The 20,789-nt window shown below is 39.2% G+C and overlaps 3 protein-coding genes and 1 pseudogene across 4 annotated transcripts in view; 2 read left to right on the top strand and 2 right to left on the bottom strand.

The window, feature by feature from the left end:
- LOC121756375 (peptidyl-prolyl cis-trans isomerase FKBP16-1, chloroplastic-like) overlaps positions 1-20,789 on the bottom strand; it is a 542,442-nt gene that overhangs the window by 279,174 nt on the left and 242,479 nt on the right. The window lies entirely within an intron of this gene.
- LOC121756352 lies at positions 1,319-6,162 on the top strand (annotated as a pseudogene).
- On the bottom strand, positions 9,159-10,542 carry LOC121756360 (serine acetyltransferase 1, chloroplastic-like). The gene has a single exon (XM_042151892.1). It carries the CDS (start codon positions 10,454-10,456, stop codon positions 9,380-9,382), a length of 1,077 nt encoding a protein of 358 aa, XP_042007826.1. The 5' UTR covers positions 10,457-10,542; the 3' UTR covers positions 9,159-9,379.
- Positions 19,081-20,747, top strand: LOC121756362 (pectinesterase QRT1-like). The gene is made up of 3 exons (XM_042151894.1): positions 19,081-19,615; positions 19,801-19,996; positions 20,096-20,747. Exons 1-3 carry the CDS (start codon positions 19,359-19,361, stop codon positions 20,684-20,686), a joined length of 1,044 nt encoding a protein of 347 aa, XP_042007828.1. The 5' UTR covers positions 19,081-19,358; the 3' UTR covers positions 20,687-20,747.

Below are 20,789 nucleotides of genomic sequence, written 5' to 3'. Positions count from 1 at the left end.
ATCAATCTTCTTGGGGTAAGTTTTATGAGTTGAGGTGAACGGTACTAGTACTACGTCCACAATCAGAATTTTTCATGAGTTTTTAACAAATAAAAAAATGTTATTCTTTCTATTCTATTCTATTCTATTCTAAATGAGGCATTTTTATATTGATAAAAAAAATTTAGATTATAGTGTTTAGTTAATTAAATTGTAATTAATAATTACGAGATAAGAATTAAGTAGTAAAGTGGAAGAAAAAAATAAAATAGAGTATGGAAGATAAATAAGATAATAATTGAAAAAAAATGTTTCACTTTACTGAGATATTCAAAACTGAAATACATCTCAGTTAGAATAGGACGAAGGTAGTACTGAATAACAATTTTATATACTATTTCCTCCGTTCCGTTTAAGATGACTGACTTTTCTTTTTAGTTTGTCCCAACCAACATGACACATTTTTATATTTGGTAACCTTCTCTCTCAATTAATACATTCAATCATTTTTTTCTCCAATTAAATATTCAACTCTCTTTCTCTCTCCATTTAATACTTACGCTCACTCTTTCTCTTTCCAATTAAACACATTAACAAACAACTAATATCTAGTGTTGACTAAGAAATGTACTTTATCATCTTTATCGGGATGGAGAGAGTATTTGTTTTATAAATGAAAGTGAAATAAGATAATAGAATACGAAGTCTATTTATGAACGACCGATTTAGTGTCATTAGTTTTATACTCTCTCCGTCCCTGAAAAGTATGAACTATTTTTTTAGTTTGTTCCGTCTCTGAAAAGTATGAACTTTCTAATTTTGAGAACTCATTTTCTCTCTAATGAGGTGAGATCCATTCCCCACTAATAATACTTTAAATACTTTTTTATATTTTTCTCTTACTTTTCTAATTATGCATCAAAACTTGTGCCGAATCAAATGTTTATACTTCCGACGTATACATCAGGTTCACTTTAAAGAAACAATCAGAAAAACTGAAAATTCATGCATTTCACTTCAAAAGTAAAAGTTAAAAAAAAATAAAAAATATCAAAATTAATGTATTTACGGATAAATAACCCATTTGTTTTATACTAACACTAGTCTATGTTACAATAGTAAGAAAGTACCTAAATATGACCAATAAAGAATATTCAGGTTAGCGGGCAGCTTCAACTACTCATGTAGTAAAATTCCAGCCATCGCTTTTGTAAATCCGTCAATTTTCAACAATTAACCCTCAATTTTCAACAATTAACCCTCTGCATAAATAGTTAAATACTCCGTACATAATATCATAATCCCTCAACCTAGCATTAGTAAGGAATATAGTAGTAATATGGAGATCCAAATATCATTACTACTACTATTACTAAGCATCCCACTCTTGCTCTTCACTCTCATACTCAAATCCAAAACCCAAAACCCGCCCATGGAAGCTCCCCTTCGTCGGAAACATCCACAACCTCCTCGGCGCCGTCCCCCACCGCTCCCTCCACCAACTCGCCCACAAATTCGGCCCAACGATGCACCTCAAACTCGGCGAACTCTCCGCCGACGCCGCAAAGCAGATAACCAAAACCCACAACCTCAACTTCTCCTCCCGCCCCTCCACAATCGTCACCGAGATCATCTCCTACCACCAGTGGCGGATCCAGGATCCGAAAATGGAGGGGGCGGAATATATAGTATTAGCTTGGTTTAGTGCGGACATGACTATTTTTTTTGTTGTTCGGGGCGACGCCGGAGGCAAACGGAGGGGGCGGACATGGTAAATTTACATCCCGATAAGGGAAAAATAGTCGCACGGAGGGGGCGACCGCCCCCTCCTGCCCCCCCCTAGATCCGCCACTGCCTACCACTGAACCAGCGTCACCTCCGCCCCCTACGGCCACTACTGGCGCCACCTCCGCAAAATCTGCACGCTCGAGCTCCTCAGCGCCAAGCGCGTGCACTCTTTCCGCTCGCTCCGAGAGAGAGTTTTCCTCGACCTCGCGCTGCGGATCGCGTCCAATGAAAAATCGCCGATCAATCTGACGGCGGAGCTCTACGCGTCGACGTACGCTCTCATCTCAAGAGCGACGCTTGGGGAGCGAGCGAAGGAGCATGAGGCGCTGATTCCGATTCTTGAGGAGGTGATGGAGTGTGCTGCTGGATTTTATGTTGCTGAGTTTTTTCCTTCGATTAAGTTTCTTCAGGGGGTGAGTGGACTTAGGAAGAGAGTTGGGGGTTTGCATAGGGAGATTGATGAGATACTTGAAGATGTGATCCGTCAGCACAGAGGCGTGGAGGCGGACGAGCGTGGAGAGCATTAAGATTTTCTCGATGTTCTTCTCAAGGATCCTCTTACGACCGACAACATCAAGTCCGTCCTCCTGGTTAGTTTTCTTATTTGCTTCTCCCGTCTCTCGTCTTTCATGCATCACTTACCATCTTTAGCAGCCCTGTTTGCTCGATTCTGGGCGTGATTTATCTTGCGAAAACACTGTTTTTCTCAGACTTGATTTATTGTTGGTTTGTTTTATTTATTCCATCACATTTTGTTTCTTTCATTCTTTACTAATAATTTGAGTAATACTTGTACATAGCTTGTTTTTGCATCACTTAGCATCTTTAGTAGCATTGTTTGCTCGATTCTCGAAACTCCATCTAAGATCACTTGTGTGATGTAAGTTATCTAGCGAAAATAGAGTTTTCCTTTATTGACGTTAGTTGGGTTTTTTTTTCTTACATCTGATTGTAATAGTTAGAATACCGCTGTTATATAGTACATGTTACTACGTTTTTTCGATGTTTCTAACAAGTTCATCCGTCAAAACCGGAAGGATATGTTGGGAGCTGGAAGTGAGACATCAGCCACAACAATGGATTGGGCAATGTCTGAAATCCTCAAAAATCCAAGAGTCCTTCAAAAGGCACAAGAAGAGGTGAGGCATGTTTTCGACGAAGAGGGATACGTAGATGAATCGCGCACTCCTCAACTCAAGTATCTCAAGTCTGTAGTGAAGGAGGCTCTAAGGATCCATCCGCCATTGCCTTTGCTACTTCCACGAAAATGCGGCCAAGAATGTGAGATCGATGGATACGAGATTCCAGCAGACACCAAAATCATCATCAACGCGTGGGCTGTCAACAGAGACCCCAAATATTGGAAAAATGCAGAGTGCTTCGAGCCAGAGAGATTCATGGATAGTTTGGTGGATTACAAGGGAAACAACTTCGAATATATTCCGTTTGGCTCGGGAAGGAGAATGTGCCCAGGCATGACGTTTGGGCTGGCCAACGTTGAGCTCCCACTTGCAATGCTACTGTATCATTTCGACTGGAAATTAGGTGGTGGGATGAAGTGATACGATCCCCTTAACATCTAGGAAATCTCAATTATTTAGTATCTTTTGATTCGCCAAATCTTTTCCATATCTTAGTTTTCTTATTCAATAAGTTAGGGTAGTATTCTACTATTATAAATAGGAGAGCTTGTTATCATATTTAAGCATCCAACAATTAATCAATGAATATATTATTTTGGCCAAATGCCTCGAGTTATGCTTTAAATCCGTAATTCCCTACGCTACCTGCTGCCCGACGGAAGGTCTCCGCGCACAGCCGGAACGTATATCTGATCTGTAGCCGTTGCCCGACGGGTTGGAACCCGCGCACAGCCGCCCAGATCTTTATCTCCGTCGACCCTCACGGGCGCTGGATTATCTTTATCTCGTTATTGTCCGTTTTATCGGATCATTAGGGATTTAGGTCCTTAACAACTGGTGCTTTCATAGTGATCTTACCATCCCACCATCTCGAACCGAAGCTACACCGCTGCCTGTCGGAAAACATTCCGCGCACAGCAACTGCTTTGGTTGTCGAGTCCCGCCTGTCCGCCGAGCTCTAGCCGCCGGACAACTCTACTTCTGCAACGCCCGACGGGAAGGATTCCTGTGTGCCGCGTCGAAGTCGGACGATCATCATCCACCACAGCCACGCCTCAGTCCGTCAACATGTTATACGACTATAACCGTCGTCAATACGGCCCTCCTCAGTTACATCCTTACCAGCCGGTCCGACCACGACGTGCAACCTGCTGGGACCCTCCGGGCAGCCGCGACCCACCGGGTATTCCGCCCTATGATCAGCCGCCACCCAAGTACAGGCGTGAACCCTACGGTCCGCCGCAATCTCACCAAATGGGATCTATCCAGACACGCCGCCCTACTTATTGGGATCCTCCCGGTACCCGACCACTACCGAGTTTCCAACCTTATGACCCACCACAGTCAAGGCAGCCTTCTTGTTGGGAACCACCGCCCCACCGTGCATTGCAAGGATACTCGGATTATGAACCCGTTTCCAGTAAACTAGATCGCGTTTTGGACAGATTGGACAAATTCGATGCTTGGAGAGAAGACACAGATCGCAGCTTCGAGAATCTTGAGACCGAACCTCCTTCCGGTTTCGACGACGACGATGATTGGGATTATGAGGATGTGCGTCGGCAGAGATCAGGAGATAGGGGTTTGCGCGGGAGAAACCCTAGCGGGGGCTTTCGCGAGGGCCCACATGAGGATAGGGCGCGACGCGATAGCGGGGGTCGTAATGGACCGGGATGGACCACGCAAGGTAACCGTCACCCAAGCCAGCAGTTTGGGAGGGTCGATCAGTCTTATGATCGTACGAAGCCGTGTTGGGATCCACATCAGCTATATCAGGCCAACACGCAGGGTTTCGACGGACAACAACGGGTTAAGATGGAACCACCTCAAGCCGCTACCGGCTCGGGTCAGGCCACAGGTTCAGGGGGTCGCAACGGAGAACGGCCGCGACCCGCGGTGATTCGGGTATCACAAGCGGAAAAGGCTGAACGAGGCCGTCTGGGTTTGTGTTACTATTGCCCCGAGAAGTGGATTATAGGGCATGTGTGCAAGCAGAGATTGCTCTGCTACGCTGATGAGGATGAGGAGAATATTGATGACGATAATCTAGTTGAGGATGTTCCCGACAGCGCTGCTCACAATGGGGGTGCTAATCTTGTTGTACTAAATGACGAGTCCCTAGAAGAGATCGTCGAGACCGACAATACGCCACTGCAAGTGCTCGTCGGGGTATATGATGAGAAGATTGGTGAAGAGGAGGAGACATTGCTAGAAGATAAAGAGGAGCATTGTGAAAACTTGGGCAATATGTTTTTTATGGACTCTAAATCCGAGACAGGAGTGGAAGATGTATGTGGCGATGATGCTTCTAATTCGGATACTACTGGTGTATCGATTTCGTCTATTGCCTTGCTGGGTGAAAAGCATGAAGTTGAGGAGGATAGAGCTGTAAGTCCGGCAGACTACCAGGTTTCAGCTTCTAAAGAAATATATTGGTCGTGCAGCTCCGATGTGAATAGCATCCTCTCAACAGCGCCTCTGTCTGCTGCTACATTATTGTCAGATGTCGACAGGGATTTCAAGTGTTTGCAGCAGGGACATACACAGGACGAGTGGGACATCTACTTGGTAAGCAATCATTCCGTGCAAGAATATAAAGGGAGACATTCCGTTGTTCGATACGTGTTTGATCCAGGAGGAGACGCCTTGCTAAAGCTTTTGCTTTCAACTCTCGTCAATGGTTCGTGGTTCCCACCTTGAGGACAAGGTGAATTTTAACCGTTGGATAGTTGATACGATCCCCTTAACATCTAGGAAATCTCAATTATTTAGTATCTTTTGATTCGCCAAATCTTTTCCATATCTTAGTTTTCTTATTCAATAAGTTAGGGTAGTATTCTACTATTATAAATAGCAGAGCTTGTTATCATATTTAAGCATCCAACAATGAATCAATGAATATATTATTTTGGCCAAATGCCTCGAGTTATGCTTTAAATCCGTAATTCCCTACGCTACCTGCTGCCCGACGGAAGGTCTCCGCGCACAGCCGGAACATATATCTGATCTGTAGCCGTTGCCCGACGGGTTGGAACCCGCGCACAGCCGCCCAGATCTTTATCTCCGCCGACCCTCACGGGCGCCGGATTATCTTTATCTCGTTATTTTCCGTTTTATCGGATCGTTAGGGATTTAGGTCCTTAACATGAAGCCTCAAGAAATGGACATGGCTAATGGGGTCTGCGTGATGTCTAGAAGGATAAAAGATCTCTGCGTTGTTCCTTCTATCAGAAGACCTTTGCCTTCCAAATAATCAACGAATAAAAATTCAATGGTCCAAACATATTATCACATGGTGTCATCATGCATAATCAATAAGCTCACTTGATCTATCATAAATAATGAATAAATGATCAAAGTTCCTTCCGTTGATCATATTTTTCCTTACTGTGTTATATGCTACTTTTATTTGGTACGCATCTAACTTACTAGTACTTTTACAAAATTCAATGTCAAGACATTTTAATTAAGCGACAATTTTGCGAAATAGATAGAATCATAGAATGGAAAGAGACAAAGATATGGTCTATGTTTCACTCATCCCACGCCAAGCACGATGCTATGGACTTTTGAATCTCATGGTATGAGATGTTTTCAGATGTCAATTTCGATGTCAAGGTTAACCTACCCGACTCGATAATTAGACGACAACATTGACAACAAGATACTATTTCCTACATAATGGATTTCAAGATCCCTCAATTAATTTTGAGTTTCACTAGAATCTGCCGATTCTGATTCTGTTTCGTGAAAAATAGGAAACGAATCTGGCCCATGAAGATTCTAGATGGTTTAAAATGTTGTAACCTAAATAGGACCGCCTAGTTCAGGGTTGTGGTTACAGTTCGACTTGTAGCCGACGCTCCAGAACTAGCAATCAACGATCTTGTTCCGAGTAGTATTGGTATTGCTAGTTTCGATTTAACCATGAGTCTTTAGTATTGGATTCAAGGTGTCAACTTAGCCAGGCCGACCCATCTAAATTCAGCTCGAGGCTGGTCCGATAGGCTATGTAGGCAGGATTGGGCTGGATACCCCACTAGCCACTAGAATTGAGTTCCATTTGTGCAAGTAAAATTAGGGTCACCTCAGGAATGAACTTAATACAATATGTACTCCATATATTAATTAGTATTTCATTTTAATACTAAACATAATTTGTGGTTCAAATATATTTTAGACAAAGTCTATTTTTGGTGTTAAACATGTGATATTTTACGATTTTAGTTCAAAACATTATGTTTGAAAGTTTGTGTAAGTTACACTCAAATAATCATATGTTAAAACATGTTAGATGATGTGTGAAATGCTCAAAAATCACAAGGTAGTGAAGGGAAGTATGAGGATGCGTCCTTTCGAATTTGCGTATGGTCTACTATGTGGGTTTTTGACATGAGTCGTTGGCAGTCGCACGGATGGACTCCTTCAAAGAAACTCGTGATACCACTTGGTACAATGTTTATCCTCAGTGACGAAAACAAAAATTTAAATAATTCAGTGTTAAAATTTACAAATATAATAATTATTTTAAGACATTTCATGTTTTATTCAAGTTTTCAAGTTTTACAAACTATTGAATAAAGAAGAATATTTTATTCAAGTTTTACAAACTATTTATATTTAGCTCGCTCACCTCGCATACCACTCTTTTAACCATCTTAGCTTAAGCTAACTTTCATTTCCCGTCGTCGATTGTTGTAACGATATCAAAGCATTTTGCGAGTTAGCTCACCCACCTACATATCATTTTGCTATAAATTTTGATTCAAATCATGGGAGAGGGCAACAAAACATGGGAAGAAAAAAAATAGCACATCTTTTTCATTAGTCCAGTCCACCACATTGATAGTAAAACCATCGAAAATTTCTTGGAATTCGGAGTGATAGTTGGAGAGCAAATCATTCCCGATTAAAATGACAAACCACTCCATAAATAAAGAGCAACCCACTCACATGCAATATTGATGGCTAAGGTAACTCGTATGCGATATTGATGACTAAGATAACTAACTATTTGTTCAAACCCTAATTATTTGTTCATTGGCTTCATGTAATTTAAATTAATGCTATATTTATGTGTTTTTGAAAGTGTTCCTATAAGACATATGCTGACAAAATTATATCCAATACATATTCGCAAATGTTAAATTATTTTATTATTTATAAGCTTTTTAGCTTGTTATACATATGGTTTACATACATCCACATATTTATAGGTCTTGTTTTTTATTAGAGAATTTTCTATTATAATCTTATATATATCTAGACATTTTTCATAGATATCTAGATATTTTTGTTACAAAATATAGATATATCCATTTGCTCATTAAATTAATAACTAGTTAATTTATTCAATTCATATTTGTATATAATATTTGTAATTCTAATTATTAATTATAACCATTCATATTATATAAGAATAAGTTATATGTTGATTTAGTACTACCATTATTCAAATTTAATAAAAGTAAGAAGGATAAAAAAAGAAAAATATTTATAGAAAATAAATAATTAGCCCGCCCTATGCATCGTCCTCCCCATCGTCCTCCACTATAACTCTGCGGACTATGCGATTTCCTTCCTCCGCGCCCTAAGCATCCTCCGCGGACGATGAACCAATTTTTGGATCCTCCGGCCTATCCTTCGCCTCATTGCGGGGGTAAGGAGGATAGGTCGATGCACACATTTTTTATTTTATTTTTATTTTTTTTTATATTTTCTTCTATATATATCACTAATTTTTTTACTTCATTTCACACCTTTCAGTCCACTCTCTTCCCCATCTCAATTTCTCTATAAATTCAATAATGAATTTCGACAAATTTTCATACCTGCAAGCATAAAATATAGTAAAAGATCAAAAAATAAATACTTACAATAGAATTTGCCTTTAATTTGTGGTGTTTTTATATTTATTCTTGCTAATTGATATATTTGTAAACATAAAAAATAAAAATAAAAACAAATACAAAATAGGAGTTAAAGTTATAGGGCGGGCTATAGGGCGTCCAATTGCACGTGAATGGGATGGAGGATAAAATGTTGATGTGACGGAGGATAGAGCGCCCCACTGTGGATGCTCTTATACATATTTTATGGAGGGTTTTAGATTAATATAGTATTATGGAAAATTTATCTGCCTTCATTCACTCAATCAAAAATTCAAAATCTTCCTTTATTTTCTTATATTTTTCAATCAAGATTCTTAAATTTATATGTAAGAACAGAGCATCGTCGAAGAACAGAGCATGAACCAAGAATTACTCTGTTTCACTGATTAGACCAAAGCGGATTCTACCCTTTTCTTACACAAACAAAACCAAAACCATTATACACAAACAAATCAGTCACACAAATGAGTAGTACTAATATCTAATCATATAATAGCCAAAAAGGTTGCATACACTGATACAAACACACCATGTATATTAAGAGCAAGAAACACCTCTACTGCAACACTTACTCTTCTTCTATATGACATAATTAGACCATTCAGAATGCGAGGTCTGATCCATGGTTAAGCTCGGCGTCTTCTCCAGCCGCCCTCCGATCAATCTCGCTGGATTCCCGACCGCAGTGCTCCTCGCCGGCACCTGCTTCAACACAACCGATCCCGCCCCAATCTTCGCCCCCTCCTCGATCCTCACATTGCCTAGAACACAAGTCCCCGCCCCAATCAGAACCCCATCCCCGATCTTCGGGTGCCTATCCCCGCTCGCCTTCCCCGTCCCTCCCAGTGTCACGTTATGCAGAATCGACACATTGTTCCCAATCACCGCCGTCTCCCCGATCACCACCCCCGTCGCGTGATCGAGAAGGATACCGCTCCCGATCCTCGCCCCGGGATGGATATCCACCGCGAAGGCCTCCGAAACCCTGTTCTGTATAAGCAGAGCCAGCACTTTCCTGCCTTTGCACCATAGATTGTGAGCTATTCTGTGCGATTGAATCGCGGAGAAGCCTTTGAAGTTCAGGAAGCAGTGTGCGAAACTGATGCAGGCAGGGTCCCTCTCCTTAACCGCCCTCAAATCATCAACCACCGCCCTAATTATTTCTCCATTTTCAACTAAAATCCCTAAAATTAAATCGTAAAGGATGCCGCTGGGGAGGCTGTGGTTGCTCAATTTGATCGAGAGGTGGTTCGCGAGAGCTGATTCTATCGAATCGTGGCATAAAATCGAAGTATAATAGTAGGTAGACAAAATCGGCTCCTGCTCGATATCTAACCTGGCCTCCTCCTTCATCCGCAGCCACAAATCGGCAACCAAAACAGTTTTTGCTTGTACGCGATCGGCGAAATTAGGTCTGCAACAGATGGCGTAGCTGTCGAAGACGCAGTCGTCGACGGATTGAGCGGTGCGTGGGGGAGTTGTGGCGGTGGAGGAGTGGACGCAAGTAGCCATGGAGTGGTTGTGTGGCAGAAACGGCGAGGAGAAGAATCTGGATGAGAGAGAGATGAGAATGGTGGAAGGGGAGAGAGATTTATTTAGGGCAGAGGGTGTGGCTGTGGAGAAGGAGAGAGAGACGGAGAGCGACAGAGCTTTCATTGGAAAATGATTTTTGATTTGTTTTTTTTAATTTTCGTAGCGAATAAATAAATGTGAGGGAGATGAAGCGTAACGAATTTGGGAATAAGTGGTCAAGTGGAATCACGATTTATAGGGACCGCGACAGTACGTCGTGAAATAGTGGTAAAAACAAATTGAATTTTTGGATTAGTTATAGCCGTTGCTTTTTATTGTGGGTTGATAAAAAAGGTAAGGCTCATTTAGTAGGTCGCGGCAGATATGATGTGTCAAAGATTCTGATATAGTAATAATAATGATATGCTTATTAGGGTTGCATGCCCTAAATTAAATGTTAGTACATGGAGTACTTTATATGATACAAAAATCAGATCATACCAATTTAATTGATCAATGATGCTAAATCTGTGATAAAATGGTGAAATTATAGTGGTTTATTTTAGTAATAAATTAATAGATGTCATTACAAGAATTGAATTGCATATCTTACATAGTTGACATGGAGATTTGATGAATTTACATAACTTTTTACTTACTTTTAAACTGTAGAACTTTTTATCAAATTTTGATTTTGCAATTAATTACAATTTGAATGTTAAATTACCCAGCATATTTGGACGATAATCAAAACGGCATCATATTAAAGACAACCAAACGACATCACATTTTACACTGAGAAAAAAAAACGACATCACATTGTAAAATAGTAGTACTACGTACACATATTTATTACATTACTTATCTTGTTGTTGGTCTATTTGATTGAACTATGTGCTTTACTAATTTGATCGAACTATACCGTCACTAGGATGGTTTTGGATTGGGGATATATTGGTTTAGAGTTATTAACGTACTATAGATTTTTCTTTACAGAAGTAGAGTGTTAGAGAGCAATATTGATTACTATGAACGAGGATTGTGGCATATAATTTAGGTACCACGCATGTCCATTATGTAACTTTGATTGATTGTAGAGTCATACTACTATTAATAATTTAATATTAAAGTTGATGTGCAAAATTAGATGTTAGATAATGTTTAGAAATTTAAAAGAAAATACAAATGCCATATAATTATGTCCATATTTGAAGTTATGTGAATGCTAAAATTATGATTAATTAAAATATCGGATTTGATCAATAATTATATGTAAATTTCAAAATTGATATGAAAAAATAGAATTTGGTTTTTGATTAGGAATATATTATAGATATGTTATAAACATAATTGCATCCTCTATGAGAAGACATGTTTGTTTTAATTAATTAATTTTTGCTTCTGAATAATTTGTTTGAAGAATGAAGAAATATAAATTCATAATCATAACTTTTATTCGGAATTAGTGGAAAATCATGTAAACCTATTTGACATTAATTACAATTATTATTTTTATGAATATTTACTAAATAACCTTGTTTGACAAATCACATCACGGGGCATAATTTTATTGAACTAATATACAAAGATATATAATTTCGGAAATTAAATAGGATGATTGGATAACACACTCACAAGTCACAAAATTTACATATAAATTGAACTAAGAATATATTTTATGTAGTGTTGAGGTCATTTTCGTTTAAACAAAATGAGTATTTTCCCGTAAACTTTTAAGTTGATAAAAAAAGGCAGTAAAAAAAAATTGATCCAATATATGAGTGGTTTGATTAAAGACAAAGAAGAGAAAGACGATTAGACTTTGAAAATCAACGGAGGCCAAAGAAATGACGAATGCGATTACGTGTTTTTTGTTTATGCCACAATTAACGAATTTGGATTCTCTCTCGAAACAGAAACAAAAACAAAAACTAATTGGCTCAATTCTACAGGCCGCCTATGATTTATACTTCTTTTCGCCTTATCCATCACTCAATTATTACAATGTTTTTTTCTCCCCATCTTTATTGACGGGGAATAATTATTATACTTATATATTATTAGAATTGATTTTAAATCTATGAATGAATATTTAGTTGTTTAGTGGGTTAATTATATTTTTATTCAAGCATATTATTTGAAATTTTAATTAAAATTTCTCATCCGTCGATGAGCCTTTGTCTTCTACATTTATCGTCTCGCGTCAATTATGCATAATACAAAATGACGTATTAGAAATTTCACATTTGAATGACAAATTTTAATACTAGAAATAATTATTTAGTTGGATGATTAAAACGTGGACAAAGTTATGGGGAGCATTAGGCTCCTATTGCCTCTATAGTGTTAAGTTTCAACTTAATATTATCCATTGGATCAAGATTCTGGACGGATGAGATGTATATGGGATGTAATGTACCGTGTTACATTATTAGTGGTAGAATGTACATTATAAGAGTACTATTGTAAACACTGGAATTATATCAGCAGTTTCAAAACTGCAAGTGCGGCAATTACGCGAGATAGATGGACCGACGATTGACATACCCTTGTCACTCCATCATTCCGCGCTCTCTCATCAACCACATCCCCTCAATTCTTCTCTCCACAAAAAACCCTAGCCGTCCCAAATTGGCGTCGAGAAGAAACTTCCGCCACCGTCTGTAGTCGTAAAAACGTGGTCGAATCATCGGTCATCTCCAAATCGAGGGCTCCATCCGCTAAAGTAATGTAATCGTCCGTTAAAACTCACCGGTCATCTCCAAAAGGAGGGCTTCGTTCGCCGAAGTAAGGTAATCATCCGTTAAAAATCACTAGCTCCGTCCGTTGAAGTAACAATTAATAATGTATTCTTCTATTTCATGAAATTGATATCTTATCAGTTTGTTTCAAGTCGTTTATACATTTTGTGAATTGGAGTGATTGGTTGATTTTCTTATGTAGTAATTTGATTTTTAGTCTATTTTTTATCATAACAAAGGTAGTTCTGTTATCAATTTGGCTTAAGAGCTTTTGATTTTCCAAATTTCATTTTCTGATTTTAGTTTGGTTTATGCATCTGAAGGCAGTTTACTTTACAAAATATAGGTGATCGAATGTGTACATTAATTGGTAAATATAACATTATTTAGGGCAATTTGTACATTATTTTATACTCAGATTCTATATTATTGGTAATGTGATATGTACATTAATAGATTATCAGACTACATCATGCTCTATATATTATTTATATAATAAATTACATTACTTAACAACATCATTTAGATAGATTAGTACGTTAAATGATTATGCTTTTATGTATCATATTCTGATACATCATATAGCTAGATTTGTACATTGTGTTTCTATTACATTATTTAGCCAAAGATATACTCCCTCCGTTCCATGTTAATAGAGTCATTTTTCTATTTTGGAAAGTTCCAAGTTAATTGAGTCATTTCTATTTTTGACAAAAAGTAATTCCCGCTTTTACTTTATTCTCTCTTCATCTCTCTTACTTTATTCTCTCTTCATCTTTCTTACTTTATTCTCTCTTACTTTTTCCACTATCCATTTAACACACTATTCTTAAACTCTATGCCGAAAAGAAATGACTCTGTTAACAAGGAACGGGGAGAGTACATTAATTGGTAATGATTCAATGATAAATTACGCATGCATTTATCATATTATTCATCACTGCTTTGTTACATTATTCTGTTTTGTTGTAATTTAACATTCAAGATAGCTCGCTTTGTTATGGAATATGCGTCATAGCTGTACATTTATGTACCATTTCAACTAATCTATGTACATGTTTCCTAATAGGTTCAAAGTTTGCAAGGATAGAATACGATGACGACTTTGATGAGGTCATTCCCCTTGCATATGCGCATCAGTTTCGACAAAAGTTGGCTGCACATAAGGAGGCTGATAAAGTGCTAGCCAAAGATGTTGCAGCACCTAGTCGAAACAAGAAAGACAACATGTACTTCAGGAGGTGTCCAACTGATTTGAAATAGACTTGTAGGGTATTTTGTCTAGATTTATGACGATGTAAAGCACTTGGGATGATTTGAATTTAATTTTCTTTCAACATTATTCTCTTCAATCTGTACATTATTCACTGATCCGAATGTACATTATTTACTGTACCAAATCTTAAATGCATTAAAAAATGAAATTTAATTCATGTGGTGGGGCTATAACCTAGCCCCATGGGTTGCTAAACCAAATGGGAATGATTCAAACTCTCTGTCATTTGTGATGGTTCCGTTTGTGAGTGAGTACTACAACCTAGCCCATGGATTGCTAAACCCAAAGGGCATGAATTCAGTTTCCTTTCAACACTATTCTATTCAATCTGTACATTATTCACTGATCCGTGCACAATATTAGATACTATTGGTACATTATTTACTGTACCAAATCTTAAACGCATTAAAAAATGAAATTTAGTTCATATGGTGGTGCTATAACCTAGCCCCATGGGTTGCTAAACCCAAGGGGAATGATTCAAACTCTCTGCCCTTTGTGATGGTTCCGTTTATGAGTGGGTACTACAACCTAGCCCATGGATTGCTAAACCCAAAGGGCATGAATTCAATTTCCTTTCAACACTATTCTATTCAATTTGTACATTATTCACTGATCCGTGCACATTATTAGATACTATTTGTACATTATTTACTGTACCAAATCTTAAACGCATTAAAAAAAATGAAATTTAGTTCATGTGGTGGTGCTATAACCTAGCCCCATGGGTTGCTAAACCCAAGGGGAATAATTCAAACTCTCTGCCCTTTGTGATGGTTCCGTTTGTGAGTGGGTACTACAACCTAGCCCATGGATTGCTAAACACAAAGGGCATGAATTCAATTTCCTTTTAAAATTATTCTCTTTAATCTGTACATTATTCACTGATCCGTGCACATTATTAGATACTATTGGTACATTATTTACTGTACCAAATCTTAAGCGCATTAAGAAATAAAATTTAATTCATGTGGTGGTGCTATACCCTAGCCCAATGGGTGGCTAAACCCAAGGGGAATTATTCAAACTCTCTGCCTTTGTGATGGTTCTGTTTGTGAGTAGGTACTACAACCTATCCCCATTGATTGCTAAACCCAAAGGGCATGAATTCAAGTTCCTTTCAACATTATTCTCTTCAATCTGTACATTATTCATTGATCCTTGCGCATTATTAGATACTATCGGTACATTATTTACTGTACCAAATCTTATACGCATTAAAAAATAAAATTTAATTCATGTGATGGTGCTATAACCTAGCCCCATGGGTTGCTAAACCCAAGGGGAATGATTCAAACTCTCTGCGCTAGGTGATAGTTTCGTTTGTGAGTGGGTACTACAACCTAGCCCCATGGATTGCTGAACCCAAAGGGTATGGATTCAACTCTCGCCAAACATTAGATACTTACACAGGTACATCATTTAGTATTATACACTAGCCCCATGGATTGCTGAACCCAAAGGGTATGAATTCAACTCTCGCCAAACATTAAATACTTACACAAGTACATCATTAAGTATTACGCATGTACATTAAAGGCCACTTGGTGTACATTATTTAGTTCTACTTAGGGCATCAGCAGTGGGGCGCCCTAAGGCGCGCCCTAAAGTCCGCCCTATGCACCGCCACGTCAACATTTTATCCTTCTACCCTTTCACCTGCAATGGGGCGCCCTATAGGTTTTACTGTTGTTTTGTTAATTAGTTTAAATGTTTTCAAATATATAAATGCAAACTAATTAAAAAACACAACGATTAACTAAAAAATGGAAAATACTACATTGATTAAAAAAATTACACGAGTTAGAAATAAAAAAAAAGTTGACTACTCTACAAAAGCCCCAACTTCCGGCGCAGCTCATCGATCAACCCCTGGAGGTATTCGGCTCTGACCGGGTCCGTAGACTTCATGAGGGCGTTATGTGTGTCCAACAATGTCCACGCCATCGAGGCCGTTGTCAACTAGTGCCGACGGAGTCGGGGTCAGGATCGGGGTTGGCGATTGGGGGGGTGCAGCTTGCGAGGAGGATGTCTCCTTCGCCTTCCCCTTGTTCTCCGCAGCCTTGACACCTACGGGACGCCGGGAGGACATCGGTGTGCTGGAACTCTCATCCTCCGTGTACTTCCGGTTGAGGTCCACCGGATATGCGCCGCTTTCACTGCTCGTGTAACCACCAGTGTCAGTGGTCTTCGTCCTCTTTGTCGCACCGGTGTGCAGAATCCCGCCTTGGAACTTCTGCTTGTCCTTCAAGAGCGCCCAGACATTGAAATGCTTGAAGTCGCCGTACATGGATTAGTACGACAACAGCGCTCTATCGCGCACATCGCTCAGGCTCTCGCCGCTTCCCTGCTCCCTCGAGTACTTCTCGTACTCCGCCGCGAACAGGTTGACTTGCTTCTTAACCTGATCCCAGTGCTTGCGGAGCTGCTCCCTATGGCGCTTGTACGGGCTCGGCGGCTTCGCCTCATTGTAGTGCTCGGCGATGCGCTCTCAGTACTCAAGTTGGTTTTGGTTGTTCGCGAATACCGGGTCCTCTGAGATATCCACCCAACACCTCGCCAAGACAAGGATTTCATCCGGTTGGTAGTTCGTCCTCCCGGTGGCGTACTCTTCATTCATTGCCGGAGGTGGCAACTTGTACGCCCGGTACTTGATCCGCTTCTTTCTGGCGGGAGCGGCAGCGGCGAAGGAGGCGGCGCGGCGGGAAGGGGCGGCGGGACGAGTTGGAGACGGCTCCATGTCAGACAGACCGTACGAATCTGTACTGAATTCGGGATCGTACTGCGTGTCAAGGTCGAACGACCAATATTTGTCAGGTTGTGTACCCGGCCAACGTGCACCACCTCCAAACATCGGACTATTGGGACTTGAGTAATCACCAGAATCCATTTTCTAGTGTAAATTGAGAGTGAAAATGCCAATGTAAATGTTACAAATGAAGGTGGGGTAGGAGTATTTATATAAATGAATTTTTTGAATTTAAAAATAAAATAAAAATGCGTTGCATCGTCCGCGTCGCCCACAGTGGACGGACGATGCCCTATCGTTCGCGCTTTCTCCGCGGACTATCTGTCGGGCGAGGACGACGCATCGTCCATCGTCCGCGCACCCACAGTGCCTCGGGCTGCCTATCGTCCGCCCCACTCTAGGTGCCCTTAGCCTAAACATTATTCCCTTAAACACGTACATTATTTAAATTCGGACTGTACATTATTAGACATTAGGCGCACATTATTTCTTGTAAGAGACATATGCATTACTCAGAAACTGACGAGAATATTGAACTCCTATTTCTCCAATATTTTTTAGCGAAAAAATAGTTAGAATTGGAGTAAAATCGATGAATCATAGAAAAAAATAAGCATATTGTAATTTAATAAAGGAAAAGAAATAAAAGATAAGTAACTATGCAACAGAAGGCGTGAATTATGGAAATGGAAATGCAATAATTGCCAATTTTTTACTACTTCCCTAAATGCCTATTTCAAATTTTTTTTATTAATTTATTAAATTCATGTGGCATAAAAGTCAGACATTAGATCTTTAAATTTTGGGGCTGAAATTTAGGGTGAAGGTTGAACAATAATTAGAAAAATGATATGAATATATCCCAAAGTTATATATTTAAATATGTTTCACGCAATGATGCAAATCAAATATTTAATCAAAATTAATTGTTTTATTAATATATCAAACCAAAGGCATCCAAAATAAATTAATCCAGATACACAAATCACCAAGAAATCAAAATACTTTCACAAACCAAATTCTAAAATGACTATGGGATAATTAAGAAAATATTAGTACTAATTTTATCTAAAAAAATTACACACTAGTCTTTGTTAACCACCAAGTGGGTCAAGTTGACCCAAGCCCAACACGGCCTAACCCTATGAGGCTATGACTGAAGCTGATTATGCTGGATTTCTTTTTTAAAATCTCGATCTAATCAAACCCACTTCATGAATGTGTCGGACTGGGCTGCACAGAATAAAATAATTCATTTTAATTTTATACACACACTTTTTATTTAAAAAAAAAAATTATAAGTTAAAAAAAATATTTATATTTGGACGGTTAAGTTATCTACAAGATTTTTATTTTTAACTGTACCATTTCACATATATTTATTGAACGGTTTTATAATTGCATAAAATGTAGTAGTAGTAGTAGTAGTAGTAGTATTAAACGATTGCATATTGAAATTTTCCTTATTGTAATTTATTTTGATGAAATTGAATTGTATGGTGGAATTTTGAAATATATAAATGAATATAAATAAGGTAAACATTATCAAAATAGATTAAAATTAGGGTAGAAAATAAAAATAACACTATATAGTAGTATACAAGTAATAGTAATGGGTCTTATTTGAGTCGATATTTGGACTAACTCTGGGTTTTAAATATGAATCAATTGAAACACACTTCCAAACCCATTCAATTTTACTAATGAACCCTCATAATAGAAAGGGATATACATCCTCCAAATAATGAGTAAACACAAATCAACAAAATCTAAAACCTCCAATCCATCCTAATCAACAATTAATCTCATCATAATCAGTTAGTCACAAAATAACCACGTTCCACATCAATATAATAAATATAAATTCAATCAGGATATGCAATATATCTTGTAATAAATCATTATACGTATTATAACCATGATCTCCTTTCCTCTTCTCAAGTAGAATACAAGGCACACACGCCAACAACAGCTCAACAACACTTCTTTTGTGTATCAAAAACATAATCTCAGCGAAAACATCGTGACTCAAACACTAAAAACATCATAAATCCTTCTCCTATTCGACCTCACACTAGTTTAACTCTCAAACTATAAAAAAAAAACAGCACCCATCTTTGTGTTTTCGACGCCATAAATCCCTCTCTTTAAAAAGCGCACCACCCTTTGCATGCAATCTCAATTTCTCAACTCTGCTGTTTCACGTTTGAACCCTTCACAACGCTCCCCTTATTTATTATTCCACCTCACCATACTAAAATTACTCCCAATTACCAAGCCATGATCAGTTTGTTGCGTGTCTGGATTCTCATCCTCTTCCTCGCGTCCGCGCAAGCTCAGCCGAGTTTCATCTCGTGGGGCGACTTGAGGCTCGACCGCGCCAGGCCCACTTTGGGCAACGCCGATGATCGGACCAAACTCATTGTCGTCTCCCAGAACGGCTCCGGAGATTCCCTCACCGTTCAAGGCGCCGTTGATTTGGTTCCGGTGAATAATATCCACCGTGTCAAGATTCATATCCTTCCTGGCGTTTACAGGTTATTACAGATTCTCTCTTCGTTCAGTAGTTTTTTTTTTGGGCGGGAAGTAATTTGCTTTGTTAGTTTTGAGGCAATGCAGTTTTTGTTTGAGCTTTGTTAGGGGAGAGGGGTAGTGAGGAGGTTACTTTTTTAGTAGTGGGCCTTACCATATCAATAATGGTTCTCCGTTTATCTGAATGCAGGGAAAAGGTGCATATTCCGGCGAATAAGCCATACATAACGCTGATCGGAGAGGAAGGGAGAGCGGGCGAGACGGTGATAACTTGGCACGACAAAGCCGGGGACCTGAACGCAGCCGGGCAGTACATCGGGACGTGGAACTCGTCCTCTGTCTCCGTGCTATCCGACTACTTCTGTGCATCCTACATCACTTTTCAGGTGATCATAAACTACATACATTAAAATTTTAAAAAAAAACAAAAAAACACACAATAATCTCAAATTACCAATCAATTTATGTGTTTTTTTTTGTCACAGAATACAGTGGTGGTGAAGGGAGATTTAGGAGTGAACGGCTACCAGGCGGTGGCGCTGAGGATCGGGGGCGATCACGCCATGTTCTACCGAGTCCGGTTCCTGGGGTCGCAGGACACGCTCCTGGACGAAACCGGCTCACATTATTTCCTCGAATGCTTCATCCAAGGCACCACGGATTTCATATTCGGCAGGGCAAGATCCTTGTACAAGCATTGCAACATATCAGTGGTCGCAGATGGGTTCGCAATCGCAGCTCATCACCGCGACAGCCCCCTCGACGACACGGGCTTCTCGTTTGTAAACTGCACCGTGGCTGGAACAGGGGATCTGTTCCTGGGCAGAGCATGGGGAGCCTTCTCTCGGATTATTTACTCCTACACAGATTTTAACATAACTGTGAGGCCAGAAGGATGGCAGGATTGGGGATTTCCATCGAGACGAAGCACCGCGGTTTTCGGGCTGTACGAGTGCAGAGGAAGAGGAGCGGAGAGAAACACTACTCAAGACTGGTCCAGAGCTATGAATATCACAGAAGCAATGCCTTTTTTAAACACAGATTTCATAAAAGGGGAACAATGGCTAAGGCTATAGTTTCCATTTTTTTTCATTCAATGATTTAGTTTTTGTATAGAGAGATAGATGAGAAAGATTACACAGTCATTTCACTTTTTTGCAATAATATATGCTTTATTTC

Source organism: Salvia splendens, chromosome 11 (assembly GCF_004379255.2).
Source record: "Salvia splendens isolate huo1 chromosome 11, SspV2, whole genome shotgun sequence".
In the NCBI taxonomy this organism is placed as follows: Eukaryota; Viridiplantae; Streptophyta; class Magnoliopsida; order Lamiales; family Lamiaceae; genus Salvia; species Salvia splendens.
Note: the sequence above shows the minus strand (reverse complement) of the source record. Positions and strands in the feature narration are given on the sequence as shown.

Bases quoted from the DNA above. Each gene is read 5' to 3' on its own strand.
- LOC121756360 (XM_042151892.1), bottom strand. From the start codon at position 10,456: ATGAAAGCTCTGTCGCTCTCCGTCTCTCTCTCCTTCTCCACAGCCACA.
- LOC121756362 (XM_042151894.1), top strand. From the start codon at position 19,359: ATGATCAGTTTGTTGCGTGTCTGGATTCTCATCCTCTTCCTCGCGTCC. The intron at 19,616-19,800 runs GTTATTACAGAT...ATCTGAATGCAG, and splicing joins ATCCTTCCTGGCGTTTACAG to GGAAAAGGTGCATATTCCGG. The intron at 19,997-20,095 runs GTGATCATAAAC...TTTTTGTCACAG, and splicing joins CATCCTACATCACTTTTCAG to AATACAGTGGTGGTGAAGGG.